Here is a 25,239-nt window from a genome sequence, read left to right on the forward strand (position 1 = left end):
GCTCAGCTGAAAGTTCACCTCCGCGCCATGGGCGAACCAAAGATCTAGTCCCTATGGTCCCATCCACTCGTCCATCATGAGCATAAGCTGATTACCCAAAATAGCATCAAACACCTCCGGGGACCACTTCTCCAACCCTGTGGAGGCAAACGGAAATCTCCAAACGGGGTGTGTCTGAGATCCCACTGCACTGATCAAACCCCCCTTGCGGGGCTGAAGGACCATGAGCGTGATCTCCAACGGTAGAGGGTATGAGTTTGGAATCTCCAGATAGTTCCAGGGTCCTAACCTCCAGAAGTCTTGCGGTAAGGGACGCCCAAGCTGGTGGAGGTTGGGAGCTGCTAGCCGGGAGGACGAGCCTCGTCTCTGAGGATCCCTCTATGAGCGGACCTGCTGCTGCAATGAGGAGGCAGAAGGGGGCGTCGTCGTTCCCTTGCCTGATGACAGGGGTGTCGAAGCGGAAGAAGCTGCTACTGAAGCGGAGAGGGGAGCGATGGGAGAGGGAGAGGCCGGGACGTGGGGGACAAAGGGCCGGGGGCGGGTGGTGAGAGTGACCATTGGAGGGGGGGTTGAGGGGGCAGGGGGAACCCTAGAGGGGGAGGGGGAAGTGAAGAGGAGGAGGGGGAGGAGGAGGGGGGGAGGAGGAGGAGGGAAAAGGGCGACCTCAGGCCCCCCCTGCTGATTAGGCTCGTCAGGGCTATGGACCGCCGGCTCCTCCACGGCCCTCGTTGGGCTAGCGACTGCGGCTTCTGCCATCGCCGCATCTAGAGCTCCTGGGGCTCTCTGCTGTTGCAAGGGTGGGTGCGGAGGCTAGACTTCCGAAACTGGAGGATCGGGTGGATGGGCAGAGGCTCCCGCTTGTGGGGGGGGCTCCTGTTGTTCCTCTTTTTAGGCCTCTCAGTCAACCCTGTTCCTCTCCCTACGATTGGCCCTCTGTCTGCGGTGTTTGCGGGCCTGCTTGCTTGTTTTCTTTTTCTTTTTAACCAGGGAAAAGAGAGAGGGGGAAAGAGAGAAGGGGGAAAGAGAGAATAAGAGAAGAGGGAAAAAAGAGAAGGGGGGTAACCCATGGGGTCTAAGACTCCTACTGCTCCTGCCTGAGAGGGTGCTAAACTCGGGCCTGTTGACTCTGCCTACTATATCGAGGAGGGGGAGGAGGCGTGCGAGGGAGGCCACGAGGACAATCTCTGGCGAGGTGGCCCATCTGTCTGCATCGAAGACACTGGCCTGCTAACCCGGAGATCTCCACCCTCTGGCGAAGTGTGCCCCCTTCCAGGGTCTCGAGAAGGATCAACTCTGGGAGGGACTCCGAGCTCTCCACCACAAGTCTGATCCTGGGGACTCCATCATTTGCTAGAATGGAGGTGGTCGTCTCTGGCAGGGACTCTAGCACCGTGCCAAATGCCCGGCCAATGGAAGGGAGGATGGCTCGATACTCCTTGGGGAGCCCTGGGAAACGGAGTGTAACCAGAAACTGTGGAACATGGTGGTTTGAAAGAGGTAGACAAGGTGCGGGCCAAGGAGTATGGGGCTCTGCTCCACAAGTGTCGAGGCGGTGTCAGGGGAGCTCAGCTGGAGGAGGAAAACGCCTCGTCCATAGATGGTGAGCTCCTGGATGTGGTCGCCCTCTGATGTCAAGCTCGCCTGGATCCGCTCTCGCACTTGTCTCCGTGTAGGCATGAGGCCCACAAATCTGCCCACAAGCGCCTTGTCCTGGAGGGACTGAACTGCCTACTGTACCTGTTGATTGTCAGCTAGGGAAAGAAGAACCTTGACGGCTGTGGGAGTCGAGGGTGTTGCCATAGAGCCCCTCTGGCCAAACCAAAGGTCGCCACCAAGATTTTCTTTCACCGTAACAAACACGAATGCTCCTACTGCAGGGAGGCAAATGAAAAAGGAAAAGAAAGAATGACGAGGCGAGGCGAGGCGGAAAGGTGGAGGAGAGAGAATGGGAGGGCGGCAAGGAAAGTAGAGGGGAGGAGAGGAAGGAGGGAGAGGAGGAGGAGGAATGAAGAGGAGGAAGGAGGGCGGGAGAAGAGGAGGAGAAGGAGGGGGGAGGTGGAGTGGCGAGGGGGGTGCATTGACGGGAGGAGGGCAAAAGGACGGGAGGAAGTGCGGGGCGGCAAGGAGGCGGAAGGAGGGGTGGAGCAGGGGAGAAGGCAGGGCGGGGGGCGGAGCAAGGGGTGGCAGCGCGGGGGAGAAGGTAGGGCGGGGGAGCAGAAAGGGGAGGAGGCGCGGGGCGGGGGCGGAGGTGGAGCGGGGAGGGCAGGGTAGAGCAAAGAGGGGCGAGGCGGAGCGAGGGCGAGGGCGAGGCAGGGAGGAGGGGCGACGAAGAGGAGGGGGCAGCGGGCGGAGCAGACAGGAGCCACGGGCAGCAGGGGGGAGCTCACCAAGCAGCTCCTCCATCAACTTCTTCCTTCCTTGCTTTCATATAAGCACTCTTCCACTCCTTTTTTGCATTTCTGATTTTTTCAAGCTCTTTGATCCTCTCAGCATGCGTGACTTAGTCTACACTTGTTCATCTTTTCCACCATGGTCCTTTTTTAAGTAGGAATGGATGGCAAATTTATGATATACTCCTTCTCTAACCTTTGACTTAGGCTGGTTTGATGGTGTCCACTGGTTTGATGGATGGACACTTGCAAGAAGGTACTCCTTCCGAAGGGAGACTTCCCAGAGGCACAACCCCTATAGCCTCTTACATAAAGACACTGTTTCGTGAAGAGGGCAATTCTATTCAGAGCAATACAAGGTACGCCCTCTCATAAGAGATCATCCCCTCTCATGAGAGGTCACACCCTTTAGAAGAGATTAAGACCGTTTCATGCACATAGCCTTTGAGAGGTACACCCCTTCAAGTGTGGCTCTTCGCTCTCTATATAAGATGGCCTATTGTATGGCATGATTCATTCATACAGTCTGCTTCAATACATTTTTTTTTCTCTGCTATCACTATGGTCTCTTTTCCTGCTTAACTCCCTAACAATGTTAGATTACCAGCATTTCTTACTAGTATATCAAAGAGGCATATTATTATGAAGTTAAGACATCATGTCAAGCTTTTGCATGACTCATGCTTGTTTTGAATGCTTAAGTCTAGCTTCTCCTTAGTCTTGGAAATTCTTGTGACAGTACATAGTCCAAGTTCTGAGAACTAAAAAGACATAATCATGGAATTGAAACTGTGCAATGTGTTGCATATTGAGATGTAATTTGTGTGCTTGAGCAGAGCAACAAGTAAGAAAAATGCATCATCAGCTATTTCTTTTTTACTGTAGCACCACCAGAAGGTAGGATTCTTGCTTTAGTAGTTTTGATTTGCTTCATGCATGCTAATCTATTGAGGATTCAGTTTGATCGACTGACACATATTTTGGGATCATTTGGGAAGGATGAACCAGGGGATGGGGAAATCCAGGATTGCACTACTGAGATCACAGAGTTTGTAAAGGAGAGTGGTTCCTCGCATGTTTCATTGACAAAATCAAAGAAGAAGAAAAAGAAAGGAAAAAAGGCTGTGGATTTGGAGACTCAGGCAGAGGATGTTGATCAGCTTCTAGGGAGGATTTCTTTAACTGGGGTTGGAAACACTTCCACCTCAAAGGCTCCCTTGGAGACCGGGAATAGGTGGGTCTTTGGTACTAAATCAATGGAAGTTTTGACAGTTGATACCAAACATCTAAGGGCTGAAGATGAACTAAAGCGTATATTTGGGTCCAAAGTGATCAATGCTGTAGAGCGTGGCAATGGTAATAGCTTTGGAGGAATAAGGCAGAGGCAGGGAATGCTGCGAAGGTCAGGAAGGGGGAACCTTTTGAGGAAAACAACTCTCGTGACACCACTAGATTACTGGCCTCGCTGGGATGCTAGTATTTCTATGGAGCACACAGGAGGAAAGGATGGCCTCCAGTATTTCAAGTAATTATCATGTCTCTACCATACAGCCGGTCAAACTTTTCCGTCAGACAAGATAGCAGCAACAAAACGTTGATTGTTTTTTTGCATGTGTTTGTATGTCGTTTTGATGGCTTTATCTTTTGTTTGCTACATTAGCATCTGCTTGGTTTTGTAAGTTAACATGGCTCAATTTTGTCTCACACAGTGGTCAAAATCACAACTGTGCTTCCAAAAGTGGAGGCATGCGTTCTGGTGGTAGTCTTGGTCACCCACAAAATTTATCATGAACATTTTGTTTTCCCCCCTCATGCTTCATGTGGCAGTTCTGAATATATCTTTTTTCTATGTATGATGTACACGTGCCCTCACACACACACATAATATATACATACATACGTACTTACATATGTGCATAAATGGGTCTTTGTATTTGGACCTTGCCTTCACAATAGACTGCCCATTTGCCATCCTTGCGAGCATCTTTCACTTTCTGAAGCTTGGATGCCTTCAATTTCAGCCGGTGAGTGGTCAGATCCTGTGCTATCCATAAGTGTGTAACCTTCAGAGTCTAGCTAGATGGAGAAGATCGACCTAGCTTCCCTAGTCTTGAACATGAGGGTAGTGCGATTGTTAAGCCTTTGAGGAGGATCTTGCAGCCATAGAGAGGGCGTACCATTGTACCAACAAGTAGATCAGTTAAGGTGAGTGTCCATCAAATCCAAAACAGAGAAAATGTGGCTGGCCTCCCCAGGATGTTAACATGATCATGATTCATCATCATCATCTCTCGACACACGCACTTGCTCCTTTTACAGATTTGGCAGCCTGCCAATGCACAAGTTTCAATGCTAGTTTCTCTTGATGTTTCATCTCCCCTAACCAGCTCATCTATTGCACACCTTAGTGTCCATGGTGACAGTGACTTTGCCTTCATGGTTTGCACTTCAGATGTGACAAGCTCCTTGACAGTGACCCTTGTGATGCGCCCTGCTGTTCTTGCTGTATCCATGGCTGTTGGATGCGTTGCTTCAGCTCTGGATAGGAGGGTCTCAACAAACAGAGGCTCAGGCACGGCAGAGGGATAAAATCTGTGAGAGAGTACTGATGTCGACGATTGACCTGCCTTGTCCGCTGTGGTCTCCTTGTAGTAGCTCTCCATTTGACAAGTGCCATGGTCACCCCTGTCGGCTATGTCCCTAGTCCAACAAACATAGAGGGGAGATCCTCGAGCCTCATGTGTGTTTCAATGCACTTGTGGGTCAATCATGTCTCTCCAGGTCTCAGCTAAGTCGTCTCCTTGAGGACTGCTGGTCCATGCTATCTGACTTAAAAATCAGTAATCACCCTCTATGTGGAATTTGGTTGTGTCTCACGATCTCGTCATGTGTCCTGAGCAGTTGGTCTCTTTTTCGTACGGCCTGGTGAATGAAGAGCGCTACTCGTCTCTGATTCGTATAAACCAAGAGGCTAGAGAGAGGTCCAAACCCATCTTTGAAAAGACAATGGTGGCGGCCTCGGATCTCATAGTACCATGGCATCTCAAAGCAAGTGCTCCTGTGACTCACTTGTAGATCGCATACATGGAGATGCGGCCCTCCCTAGGTATGCCCTCAGCCCATCTGGTAAGCGATGGGAAGGAACACGGATTTACCCAGTTGAGATTCTCAAGGCATGGGGGAGGTCAATCCGTGTGTAGCCCGGCAGGTCGATGAAGCCCTTCTCTTATGTAGATAGTGCTTTTTGTAGCAGTTGAGCCTCACTAGGAAGCTTGCTAGGTGCTAACAAGGTCTTGTATGTGTGTAGCTATAAGAGATCCGCCCGAATGACTTGGTTAGCCTTGTGATAAATGAGGCACCTCAAGGCTACATTGAAAAGGAGACCGTTTGTCCATGTAGTCCATGGCTCTCAAACCATCTGCATGTAGTGGCACCCCAACATCTCTAACCACTCTCAACTGGTAATGTCATGGACGCAAATAAGGCTGGCCATGGTAACATGTGTCGGCCTATGGTCGCAAAACCAAAGTTCCTAGAGTCCTTAATAGCCAAGCAACTGGATGCATATTTGAAGGAATTTTCGAGGCACTGTAGTAAGATTCTAGTAATGGCCAACTAGCTTGCTAAGCACATACTAACTTGGGAAATTTTGAAAAATTGTGCCAAATGGGTATAAAGCACTAGTATTTTCTAGTCCCATAGATCTTGTAGGGTGTCAAGCAGAATTTAACACATATCGTATCATCTCTCTCTCTCTCTCTCTCTCTCTCTCTCTCTCTCTCTCTCCTATCTAGATTAGAGATGCTTAGCCTCCTTCATCCATGAGGCAGCTAGATCGCCTACTCAGATTATAGAGACAGGGATAGGGGACACAGGCAAGCCCATTTCAGAGTGTGATTACAGAGCTCTTTAAGTGATATCGCACAAATCATGGCTCCACAAGTAGTCGGCAAGGTGGAGACCCAGAGTCTTCGACACGACACACCAAATAGAGGGAGGATGCACAGATTATGCCTGGGGACATCCCTTCTGTGTTTAGACCCAGGGCTCAACCTTCACGACCCACAGGAGTTACCATGGCCCTTATCAGACGTAGAGCCACAACCAGGAGGACATGCGGACCAACACATATAGACAGTCGTCAACGCTCTATCCCTGATCTTCTACCACCAAACCACGCCAATCATTGGGTCCCTCATGACCTCACCTCTAGGAGGTCCCAGTATCTCCCATATACATTGGACTAGACTTGAGATTGGATCTGATTTGACATGATGATGGTGATGAGGATGTAGATGTGTTTTGATGCTAGTACTGCGTAGTATTGGTACATTATATGATTGTGACATTTCTTTAGCATTTAGCATGGGTAAGGATGCTCGTTTCAATAGCTCCACCCTTTCAGCTTGTTGTATCAGCTTTCTTATAGTCTCATAGACCCATTGGTCTTTTGAATACTTCAATAAACTCTCTCTCTCTCTCTCTCTCTCTCTCTTTGCTTGGCCTCTACATTTACGAGCTTGAGACTTTCATCGACATACTAGGAGGGGCAGGCTCATCTCTAGATGGCTCCTTGGTTTAGGTTCTCCTCTATGTACACGACGTGGTTTTACTTTTCTCTTCAGTCGAGGGCCTCTAGCAACACTTGGATGCACTTCACACCTTCTGTGAGGCACATGATCTAAAGGTCAATCTTGGTAAAACCAAGGTTATGATCTTCAACACATCCAAAACCTTCTGTGAGGCACATGATGATCTGAAGGTCAATCTTGGTAAAACCAAGGTTATGATCTTCAACACATCCAAAAAAATCACTCATAGAGAGCAGTTCACCTTCAATGGGTTGCTTGTAGAGATCGTTGCATCTTACACATACTTGGGAGTGCTTTTCTCGAGCCCAATCTTCATGATGAGACCAGCAATGTAGGCCTGACTGATCAGGGGGTATGTCGCACTTGCCAAGCTTAAGCGCCATTGCTTTCACTCTCATTTTCGGGATTCCCGAACCAAGTATTTTCTTTTTTATTCTTTGGTCTGCAGCATATGTGTTTAAGTGAAGAGGCTCCGGGTTCCATTACTAGCACGGATGATCCCTAGTAAGCCGTTAGTCCCACATCAGATCATTGTGTCTAAGAAGGGGTCACCCCACTCTAGCTTGGCACATCATTCCAGGTGATCACAAACTTCCATGGAGTCTACCTTTCCTTGTACTTTTCCCTAATATGCATAGACCTCACGAGGAAGTGTGTGCTCTTTGTTTTCTATTTCCCCTGTTGGGGGCAGATTTTACAGATTCTCGCCTCCCTTGAATTTCTTGGTCTAGTCCATCTACATTTTTCCACCTCTAAAATCATGGGAGCTAGTTCTTTTCTATAGATTATGTGCCTTTTGAACATTGAGATATCCTCTGATGGGTAGGGGGTTTGCACCTTGACCCCAACCTCTCCTATGAGAAACCCTTTGTGAATTGTTTCTATGCTTTTCCAATATTCTATGGAGAGTCCTGGTGCCCAATCTAGGCATCCATAGAGAACCACCATATTGTGTAAGGAACTTCCTTAAAGCCCTGCTATAGATTTCTTGCACTTGTTTTGGAAGCTATATGTAGCTTTGATACCTTACATAACACTTCTTTTCACGCAAGCATTGCACTTGTAGTTGTTCTCAAACTCCATCCCCAGGTATTTGTAGGTTGTGATTGCTTCTAAAGGTTCTCTTCAAATGTAAAGGACTTATGCTTAATTCTTGTTTTGATCACCATGACCTTTGTCTATGCAAGATTGACTTTCATCCTTTAGTGTTGGTAGAATTCACCTAATGCATCCCGGTGTGCTTGCATCTAGAGAGAGAGAGAGAGAGAGAGAGAGATGTATATAATAAAACACATACACGTGCATGCGCGCGCACACGTGGGTGTGCGTTGTGTTCGTGCACACGCATGCACACACACGTGTGTGTGTGTGTGTGCACAGGAGTGTGATTTTTCTACCTTTCACTCCTGTTGAGCATCATCAGCCTCCTCCTCCTCAAGATATGGATATGCCCCTTGCAGAGGGGATCATACAAGATGCTGCACGTGCTCTTTCTCAAGTTGATCCTCGAAGTGAAGCTGAAATGCTGAGTCCTGCTTTATCAGATGCAGCTCTGTCGTCGGAGGATACAGATGTTGATCTAGCTCCTTTGCCTCTGATGCCTGTGCCAGAGTCTTCTTCTGTTCAGGATGCAGATGTGCCATTTTTACTGGATTCTTTTCATCCCATGTTACAACAGGTTTTTGACCCTGTGATTCAGAAATTTCAGGTGCCGGGCTATATTAAGAAGAATCACAAGGGCAAAAAACAGCTTGTTTTTATTGATGGTGTGGTTTCTACACTGCATCAGTTTTTACAAAGCAATAATCTGAAGCTGGAGGATGTTGTGTTTGATCCTCTGATGATGTTACGGGATTAATCTACGATACATGCATAATAAAAATCTCCACAAGTGTACCTCAAAAAACAGATTTGGGAAAAAATAAAGAAACAAAGAAAGAAAGATATATTAACATCTGTAGAAGGCCTATGAGACAAAGGTAAACATCAAGAAAGAGAAACTTCTACATCTCCAAGGAGAGAGGGAATGCACAGGGCATCTCCTAGAGAGCGCATAAAGCAACTCTCAAAATTATCATAGATCATGCCTATGTTCTAGTACTATCATAATTTGACCTTCACTACATCAGTTTAAGGCTAGAGAGTCTTTGGGCTTCGATTTGAAATCTCAAATCAATACTTGCCCTTCATTGTTGACTGCCCATTTTCCTGCTTTCCTTGCTTCTTTCACTATATTTAGTTCAATAGATCTTTGCTTGAGCTGAGTGATATCCATAGTTTCCTAGCTTATGTGTTTGTTGTAAAATTTTGATCTTTGCTGCCTTGTCTTTGATGGAAACTTGTATCTGTGTCCCCTTTTGCTGGATATCCAAATAGCATCTGGATCCCATTCCACTTGTGGGATCTTCTCCTTGAGGTAGTCGACTTTGTCTTCTGTGTATTTTCCTGTGACTTGGCAGCCATTTATTCCCCCCACGTGTAAGATCAGCTTGTTAGTTTCTCTGGTTTCCTGCTATTTCACTACTTTGTAGAGGTCAGCTTTGTTCACTTTGCTGCTCACATCTGCTGTCATCTCCTGTTTCATGGATTTTACTCGAGTGCTGACAATTTCCTGCACTTTAGAAACCAGCTGTGGTGTTAGTCTTAGATTGCCTTAAACTTCATGTGCCTTTCAAGTGATTTTATTTATTTGTTGCATTGCTGGCGCTACTTAATACTCACGTTTACTTGGTGATTGTAAAGCTTTCTTTGAGATAGTATCTTGAATGTAATTCATGAACCTTCCTATAGAGATTAACATGCAATTTTTAATCTTCATTTCTGTAGACACATTCTCGTTGAAATTTAAAAAAATAGTTCTTTCTATAGAAGACTCAAATGTAAGCTGCACTCTTTATATTTTTGGAAGAATGATCTTGCGTTGATTGTGTACCAGGTATACTTATTCTTCTTCATACATGGAAGCTCAGAAGAAGTTTGAAGCATCTGGTGCTTCTTATGATCCAAACACTATTGGGATACTCTTAAATGATTATCCTTATCATTTGGAGTCCCTTTTAGCCTTGGCAGAGGTGTACAAGCAGGTTGGAGAATATCAGCAGTCAGTTGAATGTCTTGAGAGATGTATATTTGCTCTTGAGTGTGGCTGGCATCCACAATTTGTACCTTTCAATGGCATGTGCAGATTACCATTTTCTTATGATGCAAACAAACCTTTTTTCTTTGCATTATTCAAGCACATGCAACATCTAGGCAGAAGAGGCTGCCATCGGTCAGCTCTGGAGGTTTGCAAACTTCTCCTTTCAGTGGATGCTGATGACCCCCTTGGAGCTCTCTTTTCCATAGATTACTTTGCCTTGAGAGCAGAGCAGTTTGAATGGTTGGAAAGTTTTGCTGAAAATTACAGCAATGATAGCTCTCTTGTACTTGTTCCGAACTTCTCTTTTTCGTTAGCGGTGGCAAGATTTCATCTTGAACAATTGCAAAAAAGGCCAATCCTGTATGGGAAGTCCAGAAAAATTCCTTCAAATGTTGACAAAGGGACAGTTTCATCCCATGCCCTTTTAAAGCAGGCACTGATGCTTCACCCAGCTACCCTACGTAAGATTGTCGATAAAGCTCCGATCAAAGAAGATGCTGAATGGGAAAGGATTCTGAAGCATCCACATTTTAAGAAGGCAACTCCAGGAGGTCCTTCCCTCGAACATCTGATAAATCTATATGTGGAGAGGAATCACTTAATCTGGAGATTTCCGGAGTTGCAGACCTGGCTGAAGAGTGCAGCGTCAGCTGTTGCAGAAGCTGCAGACAAGGATAGTGGAGAGGTTGCTAATTGGGCTTGTGTGCGTCAAGAAGCTTTTCAGTCGGAAAATAACGAGTATGACCTTTTATCATTCCCTATTTTCCCTTGCAAAAGATATCAAGTTATATTATAATCTTCAAAATAAAAATAATAGGTTTAACAGGTGGTTTATGTCTGCCACTGTAAGGAGAGTTCTATGCTTTACAATATGCCCAAATGCAGAAAAAATTGAAGTGCCATCGGCTTTTGTTAATGCCGAGCATTTATATATTGGCTGTCCAAATTAAAAGGTCCATACCCTTTCCCATCCTTCTGTGCCTAGGGATGTTTTCCATTTATTTGTGGTCTTTGGTGCTTCCAGATCTTTCTCTAGCTTTATTGACCACATATAAACAAAGCATGTAAGTTTCTATGTTCCAAGGATGCAAGTTTGATGCATCTTTTTGTAGTATCGTGTCTTTTGGTTGTGCTTTGATTGAATTGATTTCCTACCCGGACTCGTTTGTCTCCTTTAGCCATGATGTTTCACTTGCTCTAGCAGACATGTCTTCATCAGTCAACTTTTGTTGTTTTAAAATTTTCTTTGACGGCTTTGTGTTCCTTTCCAGACTTGCTTGTCTGCATAGGCCCTGTATTCAGTTTGCTCTAGCAGACATGTGCTTGTGATTCCTGAAGAGCAGTTGTTTTGTGGGAGAGAAGCAGGTCAGGCAGAATCTGTTTGGATGGAAGTGTGAAGCCACAAATGGGGTCTCATACTGACCACTACGACTGATGTCTTGTTGCCGACAATAAGTGATGCCTATTTACAAAGCAGCCTGTTTAGCGAGAAGAAAGAACATGCAGAATAACTTAGGGCTGCTTGTGGTTTTGATTTGAAGAAATCACATTTTGCTTAATGCCATCTTCTATTGATTGCGATTCCATGACTTTGAATGACATATTTTGAAGGTATCGACACCTGCGGCTTTCTGAGTTTTCTGATTCCAATCCAACTATTCTGCCAGAGGAGCTCGAGCAAATGATGTTTCATGGTGACAGAGAGCTTGGAGATAATGCTTTTGCTGAAGCTCACAATCATGGACAGGAACATATGGTCGCATTAGAGGGACGCAATGCCCTCCTTGTTTTCTTACAATCCTTGTTGCCGTGGACAGACTATGGTGCAGATTTGCATGGGCAAGACCCACAACAATCGGCGGGTGCACATGATCCCGCTGATACTGAGGATGAACGATAGTGGCTTGGTATAGTAGTTTTGATGGTTCCTTGCATGCACAACTGCTTTGAACTTCCCTTGGAGTTGAATTGGCCAGTGATTCCATTTCAATAACGTATTCAGAGCAATTGGAGACCCACAACAGTCGGTGGGTGCACATGATCCCACTAATACTGAGGATGAACAATAGTGGCTTGTAGTTTTCATGCTTATACTAGTTTTGATGGTTCCTTGCATACACAACTGCTTTTAGCTTCAGTTGAAGTTGAATTGGCCAGTGATTCCATTTCAATAATGTATTCAGAGCAATTGGACAAACTTTCTAATAAGACTTTTGATGGACTTCGTAAAGTGAGAGCTATGTATGTCAGACAGTGTAATTGGATAACTGTGATGTGGATTTTTATTGAATGCTCATTCCTTGGAGCTCAATAATCAGTGCTTATGTTTTGTCAATGACTGGTCAAAGCATTGGAGAGTGACAGGGCACTGTTGCTTGAGATATTCCTTTAGAGTTTGGCATTCTGGTTTATCCTTTCTTTTTGCTGGGAGCCCTAGCTCAGCTTTATCCTTTCGTGTTTGTTGGTTTTTTTCCCACAAAAGGCAGGAACATCTTCTGAAAGCAACATATGAATGTGTGAAGTCTGTAGTTTGCCTATCATTGATTTGACAATTAGAGTGTATCATGTTTGTATAGCTGAAGTCATGCTGGTGCATTTTCTTTAAAGTTGTTAACCAGCATTTTCTTCTAGGCTATGTATATCCCCATATGTAGATTTTGCTCAGCCCTACATGTTGGTTTGTGGATGAAGTTAGAATACACTAAAGTGGGCATATCTGAATGCACTTGACTTGCATGCATATGACTGCATGTGCTTTGGGTCATGGCTGCAGTTTCACCTTATATATAAAGAAGTCTAGAATTGTAAGCTGTCCAAGGTGGACTCTTTGATGTCACTGTCGAGTTTAGCTTGTGCTATGGATTCTCTTCTACTTTAATAGGAGCTTGTGATGTTTCCCATTTCTTGTTTTCGTTTGATATTTGCATGCCCAATTCAATGAACATCATGGAGACCATTCATTCTTTTAGTGTGCCTTCAAGGGGCAAAGGATGAATAAATAGAAATTACAAAGATCTTGTGGAGATAGGCATGCTGCTAACTCTTAGCAGAAAAATGTGCCTGCCACGGCAACATAAAAATTGAAAAACAGCTCACTGTACAACATTTTGAAGAAGAATGGCAAGGGTTTAAAAGATGTTGTAGACATGATTGATAGCTTGTGGTGCAAGCCTCGAGGTAGATATTGTGGAGGATCTTTTGCAAAAGCCTAGGATGGGAATATATATTGCCTTCACTGCTCAAAGCGAGTCTTAAAGCAAAGCTTTTGGACACGTAGTGACTTAATATGAAGGCCCATGTCATCTTTGTAACATGAGGCTGGGAGTCGTGTTTTTAGTGCTTATGCTAGTGTGAATAAGGCTCATGCTATTGCTTCATTCAACTCACAAGACATCCGGATACCTTTCATTCATGGCTTTGTAAAACAAGAGTGCATGTATGCTCGTGGGTATGGCCTCGTGCTTGGACCTAGCAAGGAGAGTTTAGTAGGACAACAAAGATTAATTCGTGAAAAAATGGTATTCTACTAAAAAGGAATTTAAAACAAAAAAATGTAGAAAATCACATTGAATGGCTTCCAAGTCCTTGCTAAGTCAATTCATGTACCCTATAGTGCCAATAAGGGCACTTAAAGTAATATAGCCTTACTTCTTTGAAATGCAAATTTTCCTTTTCTTGTCCATTTTTTTCTTTTTGTAGTTGACCCCTCATCAAACTAGTGCTTGCTTATTTTTTCAAGAATGGTGCCTCTTTCCCTTTATGTTGCATTCTTATGAAGTACCATCTTGGGTAGGCTTTTTGTCTTGAATTTATTTCTCTAACTTATTCATTGAAAGTTAGTAATTCCTACTATTCATTTGTCGTTATTTTTTAATACATCTCTATTGGGTTTATGTTGGAGGCGATCTTGTTTTGGCTTGTCTAATGGCCAAGTAGATCTCAAGCAAATGAGCATACAAAGTCTTGAAGAACTACACATATGGTATCAATTAGCACTAGCTCATAGGAAATTCCTAAATAATATTATCTTGACTTGTATTGCAAGTTATATGTTTGGGGAGAGCAAGATATAGGTCTAAGGACCAATTTGAATTGCAAAAGATAATGGCTAAGGGCCAACAATTAGCAATAGAGTCTAAAATATGACAATCTCGATATGATGTGTAGCTTCATTAAAATAGATGTTTAGATGTGTTTGGGAACATGGGTATTTTTATGGGCTAGAGGGGATCCGCATTAGCTAGTTTGATAGGTTGGGGGTCCTTTCCCCTGTGGACTTTCCTGCCCTCCACTACTCTCGGAGATCCACTTCACAGGAGGGAGGTGATAGGTTTTCTAGCCTACTTCCTACTGTTGATGGGGATTGTTAGTAGTTGGAATGTTCAGGGCCTTGGCAGTGTTTGTCATCACTATCAAAGGCGGTTGATTCATAATATGCTTCATCTGAAGTGTCACTAGGAGTCTCATTACATTATTTTTAATCAGGAACATAGATAGATGGTAAAGACTGTACAAATTGCTTCTGATCACACTTTTTGGTCTCCTTCCTTGGGCACTAGGGAAGAATATGCATCCTAGTTTTGTATTAATTTCTCCCCCTTGTGTTTGGACATAGCATCATCACACCCTCTAGAGCACAATGAATTTTAATTCATATTCATGGACTAAGATTGGCCCTCTCAATCTTTACGCCCCCAATAATAATAGGAGAATGTGTCCTTTTGTGGAAGGAATTTCTTTCTTGGGTCCCAAGTATAGATTCATGGATTATTGGAGGTCACTTCAACTGCCTTTAAATAACAAAGGAGGAAGGAAAGGTGGCATCCATTCTCTCTTGGGATGCTCTTCTTTTCTAGTTCAATGGTGAAGATTCTTGGAGAGTTGATTATTTTCACACTCTACCTCACTCTTCTGCAGTCAAATAAGAGATGTCAGATGCCCATCCATCTACAAATTGACAGATTTTAGGAAGAGGTGGTTTCTTTTCATTTCTATAAGGGTGTCCACCTTGGATCACTTTCCCATGGTTTTGATAGTTTCTGAGCCTCATTTGAGAGCACGTTCTACTGGTGTTAAGATTCCACATTCTTTGTATGCAAAGAAGGTCCTTACAAAGGTAGTGTTATGGGATTCATGTTTCTCATATGCAGGGCAGCGTTATAGATTTAGGTTCTCATATGCAAGGCGGAGTGCCTTTCCTTCGCATATGGTAGCAGCCCTCCCTAGTATTAGTGATTTCTATTGCTCTATTGCAAGTACTAGGAGACATGATATTTTCATATGGGAGGTTGGCCTTTGAGAATGGTTAGCAACTCTATTGAGGGAAAAGTAAAGGCAACTGTAGATGCTAGGGTTCAGGATTGACTTGCTGCTATAAGGGCTCATCAGCAAGTTCTTTTGGATTAGAGATTGGAGTCTGCCTTTCATGCACAGAAGTCATTTTGGACTCATATTGAGGAAGAGTCAATAAACACTTCTTCCCTAGTCTTGGCTTGAGACAAGGTAGAGAAAGTGTTTCTTAGCTACTTGACTCTAACCGGGTTTTATAGTCAAATCCTGATGTCATCTTATGTATTGCCTCTAATTTCTATGCGTACCTTCTTTCTACAAATTCTAACATTCTTGTCATAGATAATTCTAGACACAGAGTTTCGTGGGCTATTCTAGAATTGGCGAATCTAAAATGGGTGAAACCTTATATGAGTTTTACTTGACGCAACTTTTACTAATCTAGAATTTAGGACTGCACTTTTTGCCCTTCGCAAGGGCAAGTTTCCTAGCCCAAATGCCCTCCTTCTCATTTATTTTTGGACATGATTGGGGCTATGTCACTTCAGCCCCATAGGGTGTTTGGGACTCTAGTGCTATGCATGATTGACCTAGAGGGTTTCATTCATCTTATCCCAAAGGGGGGGGTGCCGAAAGTCGATTGCCCAATGGAGACCAATCGCTCTTTTGGGCACTTTTTATAAGATCTTGGCAAAAGCTATCTATTTATGGTGGCAACCTTTTCTCCCAAATCTTATCCATGATAGGCACATGTCTTTTGCATGACTAAGCATTTCTTGTAACATTGTTTCTTTTTGGGAGGCTTCATAGTGGGCGATGCACAGTGGACAAGGTTTAGTCATTCTACTCTTGTATTTCAAGAGACAATAGAGTAGATGTGTTTTCTCAGCCGCGGTAGGGACCCCTCTATGCTTTGGTTTTTCATATGCTTGGATCAGAGGGGTCTCTTCCTTTTATGGATCAATCGACAACTAGGTGCTTATCAGAGGGGTTAGAGGAGAGAGATGTCAAGTTTTTAGATCAGTCTGACAACGGTGTCCTCTTGCCCCTTTCTTGTACTTATTTTCGGCTAAAATCCGTGAGTAGCTTTTTGAGATCTCAAGCTGACATTATTGAATTGAGGCTTCTCGTGGCGCAAGATGAGGAGATCTTGGATAGTGAGCTTGTAGATGACACTAATATTTTTTTGGATGCCACTTCCTAGACAAGATGAGGAGATTCTACTTATTATGATGCAATACGACGAGATCTTGGATAGTGAGCTTGTTAATGACACTACTATTTTTTGGATGCCACCTCCTGGACTGCAACCTTGGATTTATGTTATTCCACAGTAGATGTAGGTGTATCAATTGGAATACGCCCAATGGCTTTTATTGGGGGTTTGATTTTGCTTCCACTAGGATTCAAAGAGATGTCTCTATCCGATACTTGGGTTGGTGGGTCAGTGTGAGTATGTCTCATCACAATAGTTTGCACGTGTGGGGGACTATTAGGAGAAAACTCCTTTTTTGGAGTTCAGCTAGAGTTGACCTCACATCCATTGTCGTAATTATTAATCAAATACTAATAGCAATAGCTTAGTTTATTTGTTCTTGTTGGTGCCACCCTAGGGAATGCATTACTCAACTCAAAAGGGCCAATAACAAATTTCTTTTGGATACAGATGCCAGAGCTAGAGTGGCTTAGGAGACCTCAATTCTTCCCACATAAGAAAGGGTGGCTCAAGATCACCGATGTAGATATAGAGTGCAAGGCCTTGCTTTGCAAGATTGTGGTGGTTAGAGGCTTTTTTTGGGATAGGAGCCTTGGAAATATTTCTTTATTCGTTTGGATAGAGGCAGTCAATAGAGCGAGCGAGAAAAAGCGAGCGAGCCCAAAAAAGCGAGCAACAATTAGTTGAAGTGGTTGGAAAATCAAGCAAGCAAAGAAAGAATCTAAGTTTTTTATAAAATAATTGCTTGAAGTACAAAGTATTCAAAAAGGTGGTTATGTGTCACAAATTTTATATTGTGATTCACACAAGTTTTTTAGATGGTGCAAAAAGGCATGATATTCATCTAAATCATGCCTTGTCATTTGATTTGATATGTAACATTATGCCATTTATATTTGATAATCAAAAGATGCAGGGATGTTAAAAACTCATCTTTTGGGCCAAAACAATCAAATGTTGACATCTTGCCAAAATATAGGGGTGTAAAAATGTCCTCTTTTGGGCCAAAACAGGGAGCGCGTTAACGCGCTCCCTGTTTTGGCCCAAAAGAGTACATTTTCACATCCCTGTATCTTTTGATTTACAAGTCCAAACGGGGTCATGTTACATATCAAATCAAATGGCAAGGCGTACTTTAGACGATTATCATGTCTTTGTGCACAATCTAGTAAAATTTAATGCACCAAAAAATGAATTTGTGGCCAATTTGCTGCATTGATAAGATTAGTGGGAGGTAAGAATAAATCATTAGGGAAGGATATTTTTGTAGTAACAAAGAAACATGGGTTTTGTTCCAAGAGTGAACAGAGTTAAAAAACCTAAGCATTTACATATGCATGGAATCTAGACTAATCCATGCAAGGAGTCCTTGGAAAGATAATCTCAATTACTCTAGTGGAAAGAGAGAACTTGATTGCAGTAGTAGGGTTTGTCTTTGATACAAACAATGACTTGGAAGTTAAACATACAAACTATCTCATGGATGATGTGAAATTAGTGTTAATGGATTTAAAGTTATATGCATGTTTAACCTTCTGGCATTGAGGGAACATATGCACTTTTGGATAAGTTATTATTTTTTGCTACTAAAATGGGGGATTTATAAATTTATTGTTTTTTATCGCTCGCTTTTTTTGGCTTGCTCGCTTTTTGTCGCTCGCTTTTTGGTAATCCTCGTTTGGATACAATCTTGCTCAAACTCCTCAGATGGCAATGGATGGACAATGCTGGGTGGACCTTTATGGAACAACCTCGTACTTGATGATCATGGAAGATGTTTTAGTGATTCTAGTTACATGTAGTGGTGTAGATGGGCGAGAGGACCTGCTTCCTCTATGGGCTCTTGGAGGGATTTCAAAAACCTTCTGGATGACTAAAAAAATTTAAATGTGGGCGATTTTTCAAGATCTACTTTGGATAAAAGCCAAAGTATATTTACAAAGATATGATGCTTGGATCATAAACATCAAGGAATGCAACCTTATGAATCCTCAACTCCCTTATCAATCAATACAAAATTTAAGTTGCTAAGCTCAACGTCACATTTTTAAAAACATACTTTCTAATTAACTTGAAGAATTATTTTTAATATATAATAAATTAAAAAATTATCAACAAGTCAATGTAACATTTACACTATGTGCATTGCTTTTTATGAAATGGGAGGGCCATTTGAGATAAGAAGATGGAATTATGGTTGATTCAAATCTACTTGTCCACATTTGAGAACATGGGAAGGCATTTGTTGAATTGGTATCCTAAGGAGGAAATGATGATTATTTTGCAATTGTTATGTACATGGGAGCCCTACCACATGTATATGTGCAAATTCATGATCATTGATATAAGATACATGGGTTAATTAAATAATTATTGTAATGAGGGTTGGAGCTCTAGCACTAGTTAGTCACAATGATTCTCAAGACAAATTAAGTTGTCCTATGATTCATTAGAAATCTTATACATATTTAAATAAACGTGTAAATATTTGCATAGGTGATAACCCATTACCTCATATTGAAGCACCAATTGATATCATCTCTTTTCTTGGTAGCACAAGTAACACCGATGCATGGAGAAAGCTCTTTAAATATTAAGTATGACACATATTTTATTTTATTTTGAATATTTATCAAAAATAGATATAAAGTTATTCCTACAAGGTTGGTTGTGCAATTAAATAACTATATAATCTAATCTATCTACAATCATTCAGAAAGGAGCCTAAATGTTCAAAATGATGTGAACAATTCTTATGTTAGATATGCTCAATGCCCCACCCTCCTGGGAACCACCAGTGGTCCAAAGTGCTCAAGTTGTAAGGTCCCCATATGAGGAGAAGCCATGTGTGAGCCCGGGACACTAGATGGATCCTGACTTGCATGTCAGATGAGGTCTATCAATGAGACCATTGATGGTAGAAAGGTGATTGTGTGGGAGCCCCTTACTCTTGCTAGGGCCTGGGGGCTAGCTAGCCCCCAGCTGGGGGGTCCCATGAGGGCCAGTGGCCCCCCTGGTGGGGGTTTAGGGGCAAAAGCCCCTGAGGCAATGGTATAGGGAATATTCCTTGAATATTCCATGGACGACTAGTCGGTTCCACTAACTAGGTTGACTGGTCGGCTCCATCGACTACAGTGATTTGACTATCGCCCTCATAGCTATAAAGAGGCGACCTCCCCAATCCATTATATCATATTAGTTTAGATCAAATCAGATCTTCCAGCTAGTAGCTCTTCACCTAGTATCTGTCTAGATCGCCATCTAAGCTCCACTATGGGAGTGCACGGGTGGACGGAGCCATCATCTATACTACATCAGTATTGAAGGAAAAGTTTGTTCCTCTCCAGTTTGCTGTGTACTCTCTATTCTTTGTTCAGTTTCTGTTTCGCTACGTCGTGTAATTTAACATCTTATTCAAAAAGAAGTTGTTGCAAATCTTTGAAAAAAGCAACATGATTGAGCACATGATGGCACAAAGTATTTGGTCCTATTGCTTACTAAAATTTTGTCTCATTAAAAAACCATGTGCTACAAGGCATTTTGTAGATATTATTTCAAAAGTATATATGCATATCCCATTAAAGAGTCCTTGATGACCCGTTCCAACTTCATGTCCTAGAAGTATAAAGGTTCTTTCTACCATTCATGTATTTATTTGAAAATATTCTTCCAAAAGTTCATTAAATGGAGCAATACGTTTGATCACATTAATTGATGATCCCTGCCTCGAAAAAAACAAAATTATATGTTGAAATAAAAAGTAGATGCATAAATATATTCAATGAGTTTAAAGACTTAGTTTAAAATAGACTGGTAAGCACATCAAAATGAATTTAAAGAATTAGTTTTGAAACTAAATTGGTAAGCACATCAAAATCTGAAAAATGATAATTAATGGTGATACAAGTCACATGACCTCAAGATATTCCCTTGGTATTTCCTTGATATAATGGCATTTAAAAATATCACTTGTAGATACATGCCACAAAATAATAATTTAAGGAAAATAAAAATACAATTATCACAAGTTCAACTAGATGTATGCTTGATGATGAGAAAAAGATGTAGGGTAGGCACATGAAACCTTGTCAGTTAATTAGCCTAAAAAGACATCCATAACTAGTTAGCAACACATGAAACCAAAAGAAGTGTTAATCCTAATAGTAATTCATCTTAGATCCTACAAGTTAGCTTAGGCTCAAACTTGATGTAAAATAAATTATGCATCCACAAGAAACAATGAGAAATGCAAAGCATTGTACTTAGGGGACCCATTCAAAAGAATAATTCTTATGTCTAGTAAGGTAGCCATAGATGTGACAAACTCATGTAATTATCATTCAATGATAATTTTAGTAAACTCATTCAAAAAGTATTTAGTCCACTATGACCACAAAGAAATAGACAACAAAAAGTGAAATAAATTTTGGATGGTGCAACAAGTACAATAATTCAAAAGCAGCCAAAGGTGGAGTTTCTCAAGTCAAAATATATTAACAGGGACAAAAAGGAATGTCAAATGTGGACGTACAAAATCGATTTTGCTTTTATGTAAAAACTTATGAAGAAGCCATGGATGAAGAGTATTAATAAACTTATGAGGAACCAAAATTTAAGTACCTTGTGTCACTTTGTGGAATTGCAACAAGCCTCAAGGTTAGTTTGTCACTCTGGATGGAAAGTATTAGTGCACTTATGAGGAACCAAATTTTAAAGTACGTTGTGTCACTTTAGGGAATCACACGGGGCCTTGAGGTTTGTCAACATCACTTGCCAGGTCACCTTGATTGTTATTATTTGTATGTTGAACAGATTTAACTAGAAATATATATTCTTAGTTTACTTCAGTTATGTTTTCAAAATTGTTAAATACATTTAAACTCTGAATTAAACCACCAAAAAGTTCAAGGGATAATGTAGAGTAAAAATAATAATTTTATGTATACATACTACACAATTATTGATTTTTTCATAAATTTCATGGATTCATAGAAAAGCTACTTAATGATATAAAGGAAAACATACTATGCCATACAAGAAAAGAGATCAATGAAATATTTTTTGATAACACAAAGATAGAAAGGAAAGTGATTGTTTCATTCAAATGATGGTTGCATTTACGTCTTTAGAGAGTATCAAAGTTCATCAACTTGAGACTGCATGGAGATCCACTCTTCAAAGTTTATTGGTAAAGAAAGGCTTTATATGGTTGCAACTATGGAAATTTTCTAAAGAGAACACATATGAGAGGGAACAAAATTAGTGATAATGTCAAATTGATATGTCAATTAGAAACTACACTTCAAAAACAAGTGTACAACTTAAAGGTCCTAATGTTATCAAGAGTTTTTAAATGTAAAAATAAGAGTTGTTAGGTAATGGAAAAGAGGCAAGATGATTACTTTTGAAAACTTCAAAGATTTTTTCAAGCATAATGGAAAACTTCAAAGAATATTACTTATGAAAAGATCAAAGAGTTATTTCAAGCAACCAAAGAGTTAATCACATGTGAAGAAATTCAAGAACCAATTGTATACATCAAAGTTGTTCAAAAATATGATGCCTTTATAGAGATGATCTTTTATATTATCGTTTGAACCTATTAGTGTTTCCAAGTCAACCAACTACTAAAACATTGGAAGTTGACACATGAGGCTATGATATACCTTGCAAATACTAAAAATGTCAAGATTTTCTATAGTAATGAATGTGATCTAGACATAGAAGGGTATTTAAGCATATTGTGCCTTGGAGACTTACTGTAATTCAAATATACAACAATTTTTTTCCATTTTTTGAAGGATCTTTTTCTTATTTGTGCAACGTAGAGAAAGAGAATAGCAATAACAAAATCATATGAGGACTACAATGAACATTTGGATCCAAGAAATATGTTAGCCCTCAAGTTCGACTAACAAGGAGCCATGTGTCGTTACCGAATGTTGACCTCGGATGGAAGCAATGGAGTCCGTTGAGCACTAGTTTTGTAGCAGAGGTGCAGATGATCATGGTGTCATGACCAATCAGTAGATGGAGGTTGTCTCAGCAAACCAAGTGGCTACTGATAATCGACCACAAAGAGGCAAACCATTGCATCTTCAGCAGAAGGAAAAAGGGAAGCATAGTAAAGAGAAGTTTGACCCATCTAAAATCAAGTGCTATTATTGTGGAGAAATTTATATGCATTTTGATTATCTAATTTGGGTAGAACACTTGAAGTTCCTTAAGAATAACATGGAGAGGAAAGAAGTGGATCCCAATTGTAGCTGATCTGCCAGATATAGTTGATGCTCAAGTATCACTCGATCGAGTGTTAGTTTAACATTTGCCGAGATATTGCAAATAGCTCTGTACTGTCATGATTTCTTTGCTCAGTAGATCAAGGAGTCATCCGAGCAACTAAAGGAAGTGCAATCCTTAGCCACTCTACCTGTGATTGTTACTCTAGTATTGATGAAGAAGTTCCAGTGATCACTATCTAGGCTAAGAAACAAACTATACCGAGTGTAATAGTGGATGGGAGTTCAGGAGTGAATATTATCTGTGAAGAGATTGTATAGAGGCTAAAGTTCAAATCATATAAGCCATCACCTCTCTGAGTGAGCATGGCAGACCAATGACTAGTTGACCCCAAAGGTATGCTACAAGATGTGGTCATTTCTATAGGCAGCATCTATTATACAACTAGTTTCATTGTGATTGCTATGGAACAACATGCCTACCCATTATTATTGTAACATGTTGTGTTATTATCAAAGCGGGTCAATCTTAGCCTTAAAGCAGAGTCGTCGTGTCAGCAATGGCTACGTGTTAGCAGTCACTATGTTAGCCTTAAAGTAGTAAGGTGATATTTTTTGACATCTTCAAGAATTTGACTAACATGTTGATCCTTCTGGACCTCAGTTGTGTTGATGCTTTGTCTATGGCATGTGGACATAATGGTCGTATTGACTTGGAATGTGACCGTATGATCCAGGGACCCTAGAAATGGAACCAATGTGGATGTCACAACCCTAGTCACCTATGCTAACTTGTGTTGAGCTAAATTCCTTAATGTAGATCACAACTAGCAGAGGTTTCTATTTTCACCTAAGGGCAGACTAGATGCAGAGACTTCCTATTTTCACCTATGTCGTGGACTACCTATTTCCATTTATATTCAAGATATGATCAATGAAAGCAAATTTGCAGGGACTTAGTGTCCCTGGTCTCCTTCCAAGCTAAGTATTTGCTTAGTGCACTAGTAAAGAGGGTGGAGAGATATGCCTTAGAATTATGAACGAATGGTGTTTTCAGCTCATCGGTGTTAAATTGTGTAGGTCGGGCATCAGCATCTATTGGGACCAATATGGCTTTAAGTTCTTCATAATGAGGAACCGCTTGAATCTTTGTGGTAGTTTTAGGGATGTTGGTGCCTAAAGCTAATATCTACAGTGTAGGGGTAATGGTAGGTTCTTGTGGCACTGTTGTAGTTTTAGGAGTAGGTTCTTGTGTGTCTACCATGCCAGCTTGATGTCCAAGTAGAAGTAGAAGCACTACTCAATGGCTTGCTTTTGGGAACCCATCGGGGCACACCTGGTGATTGGGATTCGAGCTTTTCCTTTGTTGCAACAGGTTCTTGTGTTGCTACTCCCTTTTTAGGAGTAACTTATTATGTCACTATTGTGGTCGTTGACGATGTCTTCCCTTGAAACATAAGAATTCACGAGTAGAAAAGAGTTGCCTATGACTTTACCTTAATGGTATTTCCCCTTGAGGGGCTAGAAATAGGTTATTGTGCCACTATCTCTATTTTAGGGGTAGGTTCTTATGGTACTACTGCTGCCTTGCCCTTAGATGACACCAAAGATCACTTAGTATCAATGCGGGTTCCAAAGGAAGGTAGAGTGGCTGTGTGGCGGGTCTTAGATACCCAAATATACTCACTACCTTCGTAGTAACCTTGACCTTGAAGCAGCCCCTTAGGGATCCACCTGGGGTGTCTTCTTTGCTTTTTACATGTTGATGCACGTCTTCTTCATCGAGATTTCTTTGATTTGGCAGCTTGTACCCAAATCACTGTAGGGAGTAGAGGTGGGAGCAAAGATGCATGATGGACTTGATCTTTTGAAGATTGAAGAGCATTGGTTGGAAGCATACCTTTTGGAATCCAGTGGAGTCCTTTTTCTTTTGAGGAAGAGGTAGGGGTTGGGGTTGTTGATATGGTAGATACAACTGCTAGTGGCCCTCTTGCCTTTTCTCTTGGTGCCATGATGGTATTATCATTGAAGGATGTGGGCACCACAGGGGCAAATGAGCAAGCTTTGATTATGCTTAGTGGACTTACGGCCTTCTTGTAGACTAGAGAGGATGAGTTGTGGGCTTGGGGATTGCTAGGTATGAATCTCCTGAATCAATTGAAACCACCAAGATGCAACCATCATTTGTCAATGTTGCGATGCATTCATGCCAATTAATTTGGCAATTGACTGCCCAACACTAGGTTCTTCCGAGGATAATTGCTCCTCCATGGCACTTGCATGCATCACATATCATCTACTTGCCACGTGTTACCTCAGATGTCAAGAGTTGAGTGCACACATCATATGATATCAAGTCATGACTTGCCCCGGG

General features: G+C 41.9%; 1 protein-coding gene across 1 annotated transcript in view; it reads left to right on the plus strand.

The window, feature by feature from the left end:
- LOC147880828 (transcription factor-like protein) overlaps positions 1-12,509 on the plus strand; it is a 54,030-nt gene extending 41,521 nt beyond the window's left edge. Inside the window, exons 2-4 of the mRNA XM_087370880.1 lie at positions 3,389-3,915; positions 9,918-10,859; positions 11,733-12,509. Of these exons, the coding sequence (XP_087227006.1) occupies positions 3,389-3,915; positions 9,918-10,859; positions 11,733-12,021 (1,758 nt within the window). The 3' untranslated portion in view covers positions 12,022-12,509. The remainder of the gene's footprint in view (positions 1-3,388; positions 3,916-9,917; positions 10,860-11,732) is intronic.
- Positions 12,510-25,239: the final 12,730 nt, after the last annotated feature.

This window comes from Dipteris shenzhenensis, chromosome 32 (assembly GCF_047967505.1).
Source record: "Dipteris shenzhenensis isolate YYH24624 ecotype China chromosome 32, Dip_SZ_1.0, whole genome shotgun sequence".
Taxonomy (NCBI): Eukaryota; Viridiplantae; Streptophyta; class Polypodiopsida; order Gleicheniales; family Dipteridaceae; genus Dipteris; species Dipteris shenzhenensis.